General features: G+C 53.0%; 6 protein-coding genes across 6 annotated transcripts; 4 read left to right on the top strand and 2 right to left on the bottom strand.

Moving 5' to 3' along the window:
- Window positions 1–155: 155 nt before the first annotated feature.
- On the top strand, window positions 156–2,003 carry BP01DRAFT_414958 (Zn(II)2Cys6 transcription factor; the record flags this gene model as incomplete). The annotated part of the gene is made up of 2 exons (XM_025579097.1): window positions 156–180; window positions 239–2,003. 2 exons carry the CDS (start codon window positions 156–158, stop codon window positions 1,996–1,998), a joined length of 1,785 nt encoding a protein of 594 aa, XP_025432447.1. The 3' UTR covers window positions 1,999–2,003.
- A 312-nt stretch (window positions 2,004–2,315) lies between these two features.
- On the top strand, window positions 2,316–4,916 carry BP01DRAFT_390742 (uncharacterized protein). Its single transcript, XM_025578027.1, has 2 exons — window positions 2,316–3,796; window positions 3,851–4,916. The coding sequence occupies exons 1-2, from the start codon at window positions 2,633–2,635 to the stop codon at window positions 4,655–4,657; spliced, it is 1,971 nt and encodes a 656-aa protein (XP_025432446.1). The 5' UTR covers window positions 2,316–2,632; the 3' UTR covers window positions 4,658–4,916.
- Window positions 4,917–5,081: 165 nt separating this feature from the next.
- Window positions 5,082–8,356, bottom strand: optE (small oligopeptide transporter, OPT family; the record flags this gene model as incomplete). Its single annotated transcript, XM_025579570.1, has 12 exons — window positions 7,875–8,356; window positions 7,589–7,822; window positions 7,383–7,529; window positions 7,131–7,329; window positions 6,563–7,077; window positions 6,278–6,499; window positions 6,174–6,227; window positions 6,036–6,117; window positions 5,866–5,982; window positions 5,554–5,738; window positions 5,443–5,493; window positions 5,082–5,315 (listed from the first exon to the last, which is right to left on the bottom strand). Exons 1-12 carry the CDS (start codon window positions 8,145–8,147, stop codon window positions 5,082–5,084), a joined length of 2,313 nt encoding a protein of 770 aa, XP_025432445.1. The 5' UTR covers window positions 8,148–8,356.
- Window positions 8,357–8,895: 539 nt separating this feature from the next.
- On the top strand, window positions 8,896–10,479 carry BP01DRAFT_316390 (NAD(P)/FAD-dependent oxidoreductase). Its single transcript, XM_025572582.1, has 2 exons — window positions 8,896–10,164; window positions 10,229–10,479. Exons 1-2 carry the CDS (start codon window positions 9,075–9,077, stop codon window positions 10,447–10,449), a joined length of 1,311 nt encoding a protein of 436 aa, XP_025432444.1. The 5' UTR covers window positions 8,896–9,074; the 3' UTR covers window positions 10,450–10,479.
- BP01DRAFT_15953 (phosphatase PAP2 family protein) lies at window positions 10,461–11,970 on the bottom strand. Its single transcript, XM_025570685.1, has 4 exons — window positions 11,645–11,970; window positions 11,492–11,585; window positions 11,094–11,433; window positions 10,461–11,038 (listed from the first exon to the last, which is right to left on the bottom strand). Exons 1-4 carry the CDS (start codon window positions 11,789–11,791, stop codon window positions 10,654–10,656), a joined length of 966 nt encoding a protein of 321 aa, XP_025432443.1. The 5' UTR covers window positions 11,792–11,970; the 3' UTR covers window positions 10,461–10,653.
- A 1-nt stretch (window position 11,971) lies between these two features.
- Window positions 11,972–12,990, top strand: med7 (mediator complex subunit MED7). The gene is made up of 2 exons (XM_025570687.1): window positions 11,972–12,350; window positions 12,405–12,990. Exons 1-2 carry the CDS (start codon window positions 12,087–12,089, stop codon window positions 12,927–12,929), a joined length of 789 nt encoding a protein of 262 aa, XP_025432442.1. The 5' UTR covers window positions 11,972–12,086; the 3' UTR covers window positions 12,930–12,990.
- Window positions 12,991–13,696: the final 706 nt, after the last annotated feature.

Genomic DNA, 13,696 nt, shown 5'->3' with positions numbered 1-13,696 from the left:
GCTCTTATCCGGTCAATTAGCCAGGCCAATCATTTCTGTACTACCCCCGATTTGATCGCCAAGTCATTGCACCAGCAGGTACCCCTCCAAAACTTTTTCTCAAGATATCGACTGTCAGTCCTCGGCATCGCCACAGCACGCTGTATCAGGAGTGCATGTCTTATTTCAGGCCGGCCAGCCGTTTGTTGGCTTCCTGAAACTCTGATATTCTACAATCCGGCCATGTAAAGGATCACAGGTCGGATGCCGCGCAAAAAGGCTGCAGACCGCGTGGGTCCGGTCAAGACCCGAAGTCGTGGCGGCTGTAAAGAATGCCGTGCGAGTCGAGTGCGCTGCGACACGAAGAAGCCAACATGCACCCGGTGCTCGGAGAAAGGCCTGGTCTGTACAACTCAATTAGTCCTCAAATGGGAATCGGAATTCGTCAGCCGGGGCCTTGCCTTTGGCCGAGCCGGCGTCTGGAGTAAGGGTCGGGCTGCCGGTGGGCCTTCCCCCAAGCCGTCGCCCTCGGCATGCCCCTCTATCTTCTTCGACGGTCAGGAATGGTGCCCTGTCCCACTCATAAAATCGTGGGGCTTCGTCAATAGCGGGGTTGCAGCATTTGACCAGCCATACGAGGTTGACGTTGCATGCAATGAATTGAACGCTATGGTCGTCCGGGAAGGGGCCCACCATCGATTCCCACGTTACGCCGATGAGAACAGTCTTGATTCACCGCTTACGATCAACAGCCTGGAAGCCTCTTTTCCACAAGTAGAGTCTCCAGTGCTGACTCCCTCGTTGTCATTGTTTCCTCCTATATCTGCATCCAAGGATCGATGTCTCTTTGATTACTATCTCCAACAGGTGTGTCCTCGGACCACTGCTAGCTCGAAGCTCTCGTCCCCTTTCGCATCGGTCATCATGCCTTTCTGTTTGTCTGCGTCCCCACTCATGTTCACAGCGATACAAGCGCTCGGGGCATGCCATCGATCGCGGTTCGATTCTACGTACAGTGTTATTGGGCTTCGGCTCAAAGCGCAGGCTTTGCGGGGCCTGCGCCACCGGCTTGCAGAAGAAGGTCCTTTGAGATGCTCTGCGGACCCGGAGGTGCTAGCTATCATGATGATGTTGTGTCTCTATGAGATTGTAGACAACTGCGATCAACGCTGGACGATTCATCTCAAAGGTGCTAAGGATCTGATCCGTCTTCGCCGACAGCGGCAGAATACTCTTGCCAGATCCCGTGATGCACTAGATCCTGTGTCTGCCTTTGCCGAACTGTTTTTCGCCTTCCAAGATGTCATGGGCCGTACTGCCTGCGGCGAGGAAGTCAGTTTTGGCACGGACTACTGGCACGAGAACGAACGGACCATTGACCTCTGGATGGGTTGCAGCCCTGAGCTGGTGTCTGTTTTGTCTTCTATCACCGAAATGAGTCGAACACGGCGCAGTTTAGCCACCAACGCCGCTCGAACATCCTTCTCGCAGCGGGCAGCGTCCTTGGTGCGGAAGCTTGAGCACCTCGTCCAGGAAGTCGACGGTGACGATGATAACGATCTCCAATCAGCGGCGGAGCTCAAGCGTCTTGCCGCTGTACTCTATCTGCACTGCGCCTTGTATGGGGCGTCTCCATCCACGCCATTGGTGGTGTGCTACGTTCGGAAGATTCTGCGGCTTGTGTCTGATCTTCTCGACTCGGGCCCGTTGGTTAGCATGACCTGGCCTGTCTTCGTGGCTGCAGTCGAATTAGATCCAGTCCAAGATGAGGTGTGGAGAGATGACAATGGGGAGACCGTTGTCTATGGGCGACCCTTGGTCCTCAGGGCGCTGGCTGCGATGGCGGAGTCCAGTGTGTCTAACGTTGCTCGAACTCGGGCGGTCATTGTGAAAGTGTGGCAGGCGCGCGATAGCGACATGCTGAAAGGGTCGCCTCTGGACTCATCGGACGAGGCTCAGGGCTGCAATGACTGGGAATGGTATGTTGCTCCTATCAGCAATGCGATGAGCTTGGCATGATACAAGACCAGGGTGATGGGATTTATCATGTAGGGTAGGCTTCGTTGGGTTCTTGGCTGGGTGTTTTAAGGACTAAGTACCTGTAGTGTATATAGCATAAGGTAGTAGGTAATGTTGATAATGTTGAACATATTCAGGTTGATACTTATTTAAGTGGAGATGGCAGCTGTGCGGTGTTCACCTGCTTCACCAATCAGGAGCAGCAATGATGGGGGCGGGGCAGAAAGGGTGTGATTCGCCGGATTGGGGAGGAGCAGCAGAACGTCAGCGCGCCGATTCGACACCAACTCCCAAGTCAATCAATCGTTCGTCTTCGTCTCGGTTGCCAGCGCCTGTTGATTCAAGACATCTGTGATTCACTCCTCCTTCTCATCTATGATAATTTAAATCCCTCCATTCCCGGTTGAATTCACACACTTTTCTTCAATCTTCACCATCAAACCCACCGAGCTTCTGCCAGCCGCGATCAATCCGTGTACGAACGGACCTTACTTCGATTCTCGAAGAATACCCGCCACCAACTCCTTTGGCCGCGACCAGACCGACGCGATTGTCACCATGATTCTTTTCATCATCGTCTAAGATTCAAAGCTGCAGCCATTGACACGTGTTCGGAACTGATCTTCTCGCTACTATGTCATCATCGCAAGCCCCTTCCTCTTTGTCGCACAGTCTGGCCATACCATTTGCGAGTCGGCTGAGCGAACAACTGTCTCAGCGGTCCGAAAACACTAAATCAGGCATCGATACCGACAATGCGGTCGACAGGAGCAGGTCGCTAGGGCCTCCTCTACGCCCACCACCGGTCTCACGCTCCCTCTCCGACGCCGCAAAGCCGGTTTCCGCGAACCCCCACCATCTTGTCGATCCACGACTTCCTAGCAAGGATGATTCTTCGCTATCATCCACACCGGAGACTCCTCACCGGCCATTTATGCACAACTTTGCATTAAACCTTTCGTCCAAGACCCCTGGCTCCAGCTCCGTTTCAGCATCCAACCGTGCCCCGCTTTCTCCCAAGCTCGATCCCTCCCATATATACAGCTCCCCGGGCTCAGTACTGCCCCGCCGCTCGCGAGGCCTGGACTTCTCCCGTGCCTGTACCAACCTTCATCACTCCACTCTCGCCGAGGCATCCCCAGACTCCTCGCCCACGGTCTGTGGGCGTGGGGTAAATATTCCACAGCGTCGCGGTTCGCTGGGGTCGACCTCCGCCCATCCGTTCTCGACCTCGAATCCCGGTGACCGGACCGCCATCTCGAGCTCAGTCTCCAGCATCAACATGATGGAGTCCGATACCAGCAGTAGCGAGGAGGACGACGAACCGATGATTGGCGACCGGGATGAGATGATGATAATGAATACTCCGCAGGCGAAGAAGTTTGGAGGTGGAGTGAGTCCATTCGCGGTAGGCAATGTGTCCAGCCCAGGGAGTGAATGGATGGGAGGCTACTCGCAGGCAGCCGCCAGCCTCATGAGCTTCCAACGGGCTCGTTTTCGCAAAGGTCGCAGCCGACACAGCTCGAGCAGTGGCAGCTCCAAGCAAAGCCCCGGACCGCTGTCCCCTCCTATAATGAAAAGTATCGAGAACCCGAACGGCGGGTATTTCGCAGCCCGTGGAAGTGTTTCGTCACGCCGGGGGAGTCTCAGTTTAGGGACGCGGGACTTGCGCTTGTCGGATGTCAGTGATGAAGGGGAGCATCGTGCAGTGCGAGCGCAGAGTCCCAACACGTCTAACTCTGAGGGCGGGCCTCTGGGGGTCGTACGTCGTGCCGTTACCCGACGAGGCAGCCTACTAGTGAGCAAACCATCATCCTATGCAAGAGTCTCAGCTACTAACAACTGCATCCAGCCTAAAACCAAAACCTTTGCACGCATCAGAGCAGCTCTCATGGAAGAAGGCGCTCCAATCGACAGCGAAGCCAAGCGTGAGGCCGAAGTGATCCGACAAGTCCGGGAGAGTGAGCCAGACGTACCACCCAAATCACCACTGGAAGCGATCGCCTCCCTCGAAAACTTTGTGCCGTCAGGTGCCGCATCCGCCCCCGACGACCAGCCTTGCAATACTGTGGTCAACACCACGCCCGAAGAGCCCAAATTCAGCGATCAAGCCCACCGAAATTCAGGCGGAATCAACTTCTGGAACTCCTTCGATGAGCGGTATCGCACTCCGCCGCCGCCGCCCCGACAGCACGGGGCATCTTCGGTCTCTGAAGACGACCTGACCATGGACTTCACGCCCTCCAACACCCAGCACCACCACCACCACGAATTCGTCAAACCGAACGAACGACCAGTTTCGCGCAGCGAGGCTTCCTCCCACCCCGCGCAGTCCGGATTCCTCGGCGAGCAGATCAAGCGCAAACGCCGACGCGACGACGACTTCGACCCGAATCTGTTCAAACGTCGCGCCGTGTCCCCCAGCATGAGCGCTCAGAGCAGCCCAATTATGCCCAACTCGCCCGCCGTCAAGGACACCAGCCCCAACATCTGGGGCGCGCCGCGATCGAATCTGGGGTCTTTGTTCGCGGACCGGCCCAGCATCAGCGAGCACGGGGCTCGGCCCACGACTAGCGGTCACTCAGGGAATCCGAAACGGGTAGGCTTGCAGGGGATGAACGAGACGAACGACGGACTCATGAATATGAGTATCGAATGAGGTGTCGTCGCTTTTTTGTGTGTGTGTGTGTTCCCGGTCCGTTCTTATTGCATTGTATTGTGCTCTACACTTAGCGGGTGTGTTTTCTTCATTGTGTAAGGGGTATTCCTGGTGGCGTTGGGGGCTTTTTCTCGGTCGTTTTAGTACTTTGCACATCAGGGCGTGTCTGCCAATTGCTTTTGGGTCATCAGTTTCATCTACTATATATGGCGAATTCGTGTCTGTTTGAGGCCACTGCCAGCAAACTAGCTTAATAATGCTCAATCTAATTTACTTACTCGAAATGTCCCGAGATAGTAGTCGAGCATGTCAAGTCCTAATAATACCCATGACTGAATACTGCCTATACTACTACCAGCACATCCCCCGCATAAGACCCGCTGAATTCCTCCATCCTCCTCCTCCCCACCCAGGCAAAAAGAGATCACCCCCACTGCCGCGGCCCAAACGTCTCATTCCCCCTCAACTCCAACCACGGCGTCCCCTTCGCATCGACCGTCCCACTGCTAACATCATTCCCCCACCAACTAAACGTAAATCCCGGCAGGGTCAACGCAAAGAAAATGACAATGGCGGCGACGGCAACGCCCGAGTCCAGCGCGGCGGAGAGGACGTAATTGTATTTGGCCCACCAGTGGGGGCGGCGGGATTTGATGAGCTGCATACATACTCGATTAGTATCGGGGTTCTGGTGGCTATAGGGGGGCCTGTTGTTCTCTCGAGTGGAGTTTGAGGCTTTGATTGGGAGGAATTGGAATGGAAGGGCAGGGAAGGGAAAGGCATACCTTGTTGAAGATGAAACTCACTGCGAAGGCGGTGGTGTAGTTTATCCCTGTCTATAAGAGTTCGTTAGTTGGGGGATGGGGATTAGATACAGGCCTGGGGTAGCAACGTACGGCAGGTGGCAAATTCCCCGTCCCAGCGAAGAAAATCGGCCAGTGAACTGCATTCAGGATCCGGGAGTTGGGGAATCGCTTGCGGGCGAAGAAGGTGAGGACCGGGAGGAGGGCGCCGATCCAGAAGAAGTGGAGGAGGCCCGAGTACATTTTGCCGATGTTGTAGAGGCGGGCGGGGCCGATGGCTGCCATCATTCGGTTTCTGTTAGTTTTTTTATCTAAAATTCTGGGTCATGGTGGGGATGGATGCGCTTGTTTTGAAAGAGATAAAGGGTCATGGTCATGGTCATGGTCATGGTCAACTTAACTAACCTCCCCAGAAGACGGCGCTGTTGTAGTTGACTCGGCCCTGCGGGCAGGTGAAGTTGTCAGGTTGGTCTTCGGAGCAGATGTCTTTGACGTGGCCGAGCATCCAGAGGAGGACGCCGTCTGGAGTGAGGTTAGCGTGTACTGTACTGCAGAGGGAGACGAGGATGGTGTACTTTGGGTCAGTGTGCCGAGGATGCAGGCGATGAGTTGCGCGACGAAGAGGGTTCGGCGGGGGATCTTCATATATAAGCCTAGCTACAAGCGGTGTCAGCTTAGGCCTCCGTCTTTGAGCAAGGTGGAAAGCGGCGTACCTTCATGTCTGCGGCATAGTACATCGCTTGGCTCAGCCCGGTATATGCGTAGAACTGACATGTGTGAGCAAGACATCACTATCAAGCGAAAATGATCTCCCTACCTTGAAGATCAACAGAACGAGAGGTTTTCCTTGGAGGAGGTATCCGGAGATGATCTCTCCCAACCCCGTCAAGTTGTTGCTGTTTAAGTTGGCGACCGCGTATACCGTTCCGACGGGGATAACATAGATGACAGCCAGCGCCAGCGTGATGAAGAGACCCCAAAAGGGAAGGCCCGTGTGCCACACATACTGTGTCATGATGGAAAGGCCCACGATGATAACCTTCAAGCAATCAGACGATAACACACACACACACACACACACCTCATACTATTAGATACATACCGTGAGCACTGCATACCACCACCAGGGAACATCAGGGTAGCGCGACAGCAATCGTGCATGAATGTCCTTCTTGTTCTGGCCCTTGAACGTGCTGATGATGTCTTTCGTATGGTATAACAAGACATGCGTGATCAGGCAGCTCAAAACAGCAAAGCCCACTCCGTAACTGAGCGAAAAGGTAACAGGTAGGAAGATTGGACTGTACGCTTTGTACTTCTCCTCGTCGAACGTGCCGGTCTCATCCAGGATAAGGCTCGAATTGTAGAGATTGCCGGTGTTGTCGTAGGCGTCCGAGCTCGTGAGAGGGAGGTAAGCCGTATACCAGGTGTTCGTGTAGTAGAGAATCGGTGCCACAACAGCAAACAAGCAGAACCAGCCCGCGAAAACATTCGCCTGGGCCCAGAACGGAATGGTTAACGGCGAGGTATTGTATGCGATTTGGCTCCAGTCGAACGTGGTGGGTAGATATCCAAGGCCGGTCGTCATCCCAAACAGGTTATTCAGCACTTTGTTGTCTAGATCTCTGTTAGCAATGCAGAGCACTGGAAGGGAGAAAAGCCTGTCATACTAGGTGCCGCCCAGCAGATGAACGCGAAAGTGCTCAGGCCCGTGAAAATGTATCCAGGAAACCAATACCAACAAAAACTTCCGATGCAGGCGTACAGGAAGAACCGGTAGCGAGTAATTTTCCAGCCATCAGCTGTAGGGTTTGCTCCACTGTGCAGCGTTTGAAAAAGCGCTACGTTGGCGAGTGTTGACGGCCAGATCTGATTATCATGGTCAGTCACCTTTAAGTGTTGATGTTGCCCACTGTACGTACCATCTGCGGGGGCTCAACAATATAGCGGTAGGTCAAACCAGCAAGACCCAGCCCAAACAGTTGCATAGTCAGCGAGAGCAGAATCTGGTAGCCGACTGGGGTTGACATATTGAGGTACACCTTTTGTGCCTGGATAATCGCGCTAGCCTGAAAGAAAGTTAGCATCACCTCGACCTAGTAAATCCTGCAGTGACTGGAAACCATACCCAGGACTGATTGAAGCTGAGATTCGACATGATAGTGATCACAGCATGTTCTTTGATATTGAAATGATGGTCGGGATTTATGTCCAGTTCCCAGCGACCGATTCTGTACTTCATGATCGGCAGGGCCTTCGCGATGGCACACCCCACTGGATAACTGATAAGCTGTGCCACGAGCGAGGTAATTGTCACACTCGGATAGCGCATGGAGAAGAACTGGTTGACGCCAGTGCCAATCTTTGCCAACAGTCAGTATGCACGCAAACGAGCCGATAGTGGCAGTACATACTAGGGTGAAAACAACGCCGAGAAACCACATTCGGAATGTGTTGACAGGCAATGTGGGATCATCTGTGTTCGGCACATTCGCTCGAACTTCCAGGTACGGGGAGTTATCGGAATCAATGGTGTATTCGACGGAACTACTCTCGCCGATAGCAATTTCCAAGGCATCGGCAGCATCCAGCGGCTTCTTGGAAATGGCATCCCTCGTAGAAACTGGATCCGCGACATAGTTCTCGACATCTGCGTCACGCAGTGTCTCAGGCTGAATATGGCTCATCGCAGTACTTCTGACAGGCAGAAATGATGTACTTGTCGCCTGGAAGAATGGAGAGACAAGGTGGAGGATGTCGGACTATCTCTTGTGGGAATGAAAATCATTTGGCGTTCCTTTGCTGGCTTTTTGTAGCCAGCGGCGACATATATCGCTCCCTGGCAGTAGTAGCGCCAGAAGTATATACCATATCGAAGAAGATAAGGCACTACAAGGTGTAGCCAACTGGTAGTCAAGTCCGTGGATTGGAGGCTAATCCTGATCAAAGACGGCCAATTCGATAAGTAGGGATTCACCATAATGCAGAGTCGAAAACGGGGGAAGCAAAGGAGAATCGCGATTGGGTCTGGAAACAGCCCTAAAAGAAGGTAAGGTCCAAGCGGACGAATGACGACGGACCGCACCGATAAGTTCCGATATATCTTCAAGCAAGATGCGATGGCGTTTGCACATCATAACTAAGGTCAGTGGCGACTTGATACAAAGTTAGTCTAGGCCAGGGAATCCTTTATCTCATGCTGCTTTTGACAGTTTTTGGTGGGCCGAGGTCGGCGATCACATATCATCGTATCGCTGCACCGATCAATGCGGGGAAACTTATGTAAATCAATTATGCTGAGCTGGGGGCATTGGAGGCATCGGAGGCGTGGCTGTCGTTATCGATAAGGATCGCGTGGACCTTCCTGGTTATCAGCATCCGATGAAATGACAACACCGCATGATTCAGTTACTGATCTTTAGTGGCGCTATAAGAGTCTCTTTACAAAGTACATTAGAGCAGTCTGTTCTCATCACACCCTTTCCCTCTATACCTCTGAAGGCAACAATCGTGAACCTTAGGAGCGGCTTGTTCTCCGTCCAAAGTCCGCCACATCTTTCCATTCGCTCTCTTCACATACCGTCTATCCTCACGTCACCACACCAAACACCACGATGGTCACGAAAGACTCCTCCATCTTGATTGTCGGAGCAGGCACCTGGGGCTGTTCGACCGCCCTTCACCTTGCTCGCAGAGGTTACACCAACGTCACAGTTCTTGACCCCTACCCCGTGCCCTCTTCCATTTCGGCAGGAAACGACGTGAACAAAGTCATCTCTTCCGGCCAATACAGCAACAGAAAGGACGAGATCGAAGTGAACGAGATGCTGGGCGAGCAAGCATTTCAAGGGTGGCTGAACGACCCCCTCTTCAAGCCCTACTACCACGACACAGGCCTTCTCATGTCGGCCTGCACACCAGCTGGACTGGACCGCCTGGGTGTCAAGGTCAGGCCCGAGGCAGATCCCAATCTCGTCGAGATGACACACCCGGAGCAGTTCCGAAGCCTTGCGCCCGCCGTGCTCAAGGGTGGCTTCCCCGGATGGAAAGGATTTTTCCTGCGCTCGGGCGCTGGCTGGGCCCACGCTCGCAATGCGCTCGTGGCTGCGGCGAGGGAAGCGCAGAGGCTTGGTGTGAGATTCGTCACCGGGAACCCGGTGGGCAAAGTTATCACATTGATCTTCGAGAATAACGATGTCAAGGGCGCCGTGACGGCGGACGGTAAGATCTGGCGCGCTGATCAAACGATTCTCTGCGCTGGTGCAAATGCAGGTCAATTTCTGGACTTTCAGGATCAACTGCGTCCGACTGCTTGGACGCTCGTCCACATCGCTCTGACACCCGAAGAGCGGCCTCTCTACAGAAACATGCCCGTCATCTTTAACATCGAGAAAGGGTTCTTTTTCGAGCCAGATGAGGAGAAAGGAGAGATCAAGATCTGCGATGAGCATCCAGGCTACACAAACATGGTCCAATCACCCGAGGGGAAGTTGCAAAGCCTGCCTTTCGAGATGACGCAGGTACCGCTTGAGTCGGAACAGCGAGTGCGCGCGCTTCTCGCTGAAACCCTCCCTCAACTTGCGAATCGCCCGTTCAGCTTTGCGCGGATCTGCTGGTGTGCTGATACGGCCAATCGCGAGTTCATCATCGATCGTCATCCACAGCACAAGTCGCTGATCCTGGGTTGTGGTGCTTCAGGTAGAGGTAAGTTGCTCGGTTCTCAGATTATCAGACAAGCGGTGCAGATGCTGACTATCAATGACATTAGGCTACAAATATCTGCCATCTATTGGCGGCTTGATTGTTGACGCTATGGAGGGCAAGGTTCCTGCAAAGGTTCACGAGCTGATTAAATGGAGCCCAGAGATTGCTTCCAACAGAGATTGGAATGACACTCTGGGAAGATTCGGCGGCCCCAACAAAGTTATGGACTTCCATGATGTGAAAGAGTGGACCAATGTGAGGTATAGAGATATATCCAAGTTGTAGGGGCAAGCAGACAAGACAATTGCAAAATGTATAACAACAACAATATAATTATCCATACATGTATCACGTGCAACGCATAGATCGGAAGTACTAAGATAGGATGGGCGAGTTGCACAGACAGTCCAGGAAATCCTTATACCACCTTACATAGCCCGAGGGTATCACGAAAAATGAGACAAGATAAGGTACGTGTAAATGGTATAGCTAGCGTGCTCGAGGCGACGTTGTCTCGGCAAGCGCGTAGGACTCCTCTCTAGACTCCCATTGACGCGAAGTCGAGCCGTGGCCAAAGATCTGTTGCTCTTCATCATCTGCGAGTTTCGAGAAGCCCTCGGAGCCCGAGATTTCATCTCTTCCATAGGGTTCATCGCATGTTGCCGAGCGCAGCGGTGGGAAGTAGCGGCGATAAGAAAACTGAGCCACCAGAAATCCAAGAATTGAGCCGCAGGTAACATCGTAGACATCATGGCGGTAGTCATCCAAACGAGAGATGGCAATCATCAGAGCGCACAGCAGCGGCACAAACGCCACGAGACCACGGCATAGGTCAGTCCTGGGTCGAAAGATGCGCATCTGGCCGCACAAGAACCTAGAAGGCAGATTTTAGCGGCGTCCAAGACCGCGAAAATCAACGAGGGCCTTACAGAGTCAAATATCCCAATCCAGCAAAGGAGAAGCTGCTGTGTCCACTGGGAAAGCTTCTCCATCCTTCCTGGAGGATATGCTCACTCGTCTGCGTGCAAACCGTCCATGCGACCAACGACTCAGCCGACGTTCCCTTCTTGGGCATGCAGCGAGAGATTAAATCCGGTCGTGGTCTGCCAACGGAGTTCTTGATTATATCGGTAATGAGCGAGGTCAACATCACGGCGATCAGAAAGCCCAGCAAGGTCACTTGAACTTTATGAGGGGTGGGTCGGTAGGTCGCAGCCCAGACGAGAAGGACGAGGAAGGGAATGACCCCAGCATAGACTATGGACCAGACTAAGGGCTGTTGTGAGCATATGCGTATATTGTGGTTCTGGAGACTGGCGTCTCTTACCGACTGGGACTCTCTCGACGACTGCGAAGGGGAATTGGATTGCCTTGTTGTCTAAGGAGAACATACGATGGAACGGAGTCACAAATAACTGTATCTGGGCACGCGGAGTCGAGTTAGTCTTTAGAAAAGAGCACTATAGTAGAGACTGCGTACCAATACCCAAAAGCCGACAATACACGCCAGCGCGATAGTGTCAAGGACGGGGTACGATCGCTGATAGATGCGAGACATCGTACCGGTCACTTCGCCCTGGCGCGTCAGAGGGGATGCTGTACCAGCAGCATATCCAACGCGAGACATAATTACAGCATGCGACCAAGAAGTAGCCGGTGCAAGGCTGGTCAAAAGCAACGCCGGGGAGGGGTGGTGTTATGGCGATCGAAGATCAAAGAGGAAGATCAGCAAGCGGAGGTGAGAAAGTGGCAGCGCTGGCCGTCTGGAGAGCACGGATCAACTCCGCCCAGTCTCCGCATTCCGCCGCTCTATCACCTCATTCCAACTTCCCTCTTCCGCTCCAATCTGTCTCCGGACACAGTCGCTCGAACTGGTCAAGCACTTGGAATTTGCCTCACTAGTGGGCTTCTTGACAGACAGAATGGCCGAAGGAGGGCAACCACGGGCGCTTACGACGGCCTTCGCCCCGCCACCGCCGTTATGGAAACACTTCACACCCGAGAACATCAAGAGACTGGAGCAGATCAAGAAGGAAGCCTCCAAAGGCGCGGATGGGAAGCCACAGAAGAAGAAATGGACCCCTGCTCAGCTACGTGGACTGGATCTCCCGCCTGAACTACGGTTTCTCGTACCGCCAGCTATCCCGACTTCAGGACATTACAGCGTCTTTGGGGAGCTTCAAAGCGTTAGTGCTGGAGCCTTTTCGCTGCCTGAAGGTCTACTGCTCACCCTTGTCTAGTTGTCAACAGCTCTGCCATCGCTCCAGGAGCAAGGAATCACCCAACTTTACCCCTCCACCCCGACTACTGAAAGCGATTCCAAATCATCATCCGAGCCAGCGCGACCGCTCAACCACGCATACTATCTGCTCAAAATCAGCAAGTCCCTTCTTTTGAACTTCTTGGAATTTGTCGGTGTGCTTTCGATTGCTCCGGAACAATTCGAGGCCAAGGTGGAGGATTTGCGCAATCTGTTCATCAATGCTCACCACCTTCTGAATCTCTACCGGCCGCACCAGGCTCGTGAGTCGTTGATTATGATGATGGAAGAGCAGCTGAGCCGAACAAAGCAAGAGATCGAAGACATGGATAAGCTCAAGGCCGAGATCACTGGGGTTTTAAACCGGCTAGAGGCTGATGGCAAGGCCACGCAGGCTTCGGCGCAGGCCGATAAAGATAGCAAGAAGAAATCTGCCAAGGACGAGCAAGCTATTGAGGATGCAAGACTGATCTGGAATCTTTTGGACGAAAAGATCATTAGCTGAGAATCTTCCACGGGGATTACGTTCCAGCTTTCTACGCTCCGCAGCGTGGCGCTATCGAGCCCCACGCTTCAGCCGTACTACGAGATGGCAATAAGTCCTCTGGTTTTACGCACGACCACTGGTTAAAGTTGCGAATCATTCCCAGGCGCGAGCTGCACGGCGCGCCGCACGGTATCCACCCGCGAGCTATTGACCCTCTGCCACGGGCCGTCATTGTTCCATACAACCACGTGACGCACTAACCGCGCGCCTTTAAATTCTTCTCCATTTTTTCCTCCGAGATCCGTTCCTTGTATTGTTTTGATCAAGGCTTTATGGTGGCCTCCCTCCGCGATGGAGCATTCAATCACGAGCATTCGAACGATTCATGTCAAGTCACTAAAGGTGAGTTCCACAAGCACTGCTTTTCTTTCTCAACATACAATGATGATTTGCGTCTTTTTATGTTTCAACCCCATCTGAGAGTACTTGGTACTTTTTGATTACAATTCACGCATTTTTCATTCGCATTCTTCTGAAACAAGCCCAAGGCTTGTTAATATCATTTTAGCCATGATTGTTATTCGGATTGTTCGAATCACATTGCTAACTTGCCTAGTTTCCAGGATTGTCTTGTTTTGCGTGTACAAAGATAGCTCATGAATTTCACTATGTTGACTCTTAAATCTTTCTCTCTGTAATGTGTAGTGAACGTATTCTTGCTCTACCTACAACAACGCATGTGTCTATAGACCATCAGCTCGAATCCTCGATTCGCATGCCCTGGC

The sequence above is a fragment of the Aspergillus saccharolyticus genome (assembly GCF_003184585.1).
Source record: "Aspergillus saccharolyticus JOP 1030-1 unplaced genomic scaffold BP01scaffold_10, whole genome shotgun sequence".
NCBI lineage: Eukaryota > Fungi > Ascomycota > Eurotiomycetes > Eurotiales > Aspergillaceae > Aspergillus > Aspergillus saccharolyticus.
The sequence above is the reverse complement of the archived record's forward strand: the minus strand, read 5'-3'. Positions and strand labels throughout refer to the sequence as shown.

Excerpts from the sequence above, each read along its gene's own strand:
- BP01DRAFT_390742 (XM_025578027.1), top strand. The coding sequence starts at position 2,633 with ATGTCATCATCGCAAGCCCCTTCCTCTTTGTCGCACAGTCTGGCCATA. Across the intron at positions 3,797-3,850 it reads CCCGACGAGGCAGCCTACTA|CCTAAAACCAAAACCTTTGC; the intron begins GTGAGCAAACCA and ends AACTGCATCCAG.
- BP01DRAFT_316390 (XM_025572582.1), top strand. The coding sequence starts at position 9,075 with ATGGTCACGAAAGACTCCTCCATCTTGATTGTCGGAGCAGGCACCTGG. Across the intron at positions 10,165-10,228 it reads TTGTGGTGCTTCAGGTAGAG|GCTACAAATATCTGCCATCT; the intron begins GTAAGTTGCTCG and ends CAATGACATTAG.
- BP01DRAFT_15953 (XM_025570685.1), bottom strand. The coding sequence starts at position 11,791 with ATGTCTCGCGTTGGATATGCTGCTGGTACAGCATCCCCTCTGACGCGC. Across the intron at positions 11,434-11,491 it reads CGTCGAGAGAGTCCCAGTCG|TCTGGTCCATAGTCTATGCT; the intron begins GTAAGAGACGCC and ends AACAGCCCTTAG. Across the intron at positions 11,039-11,093 it reads GGATTGGGATATTTGACTCT|GTTCTTGTGCGGCCAGATGC; the intron begins GTAAGGCCCTCG and ends TCTGCCTTCTAG.
- med7 (XM_025570687.1), top strand. The coding sequence starts at position 12,087 with ATGGCCGAAGGAGGGCAACCACGGGCGCTTACGACGGCCTTCGCCCCG. Across the intron at positions 12,351-12,404 it reads TCTTTGGGGAGCTTCAAAGC|TTGTCAACAGCTCTGCCATC; the intron begins GTTAGTGCTGGA and ends ACCCTTGTCTAG.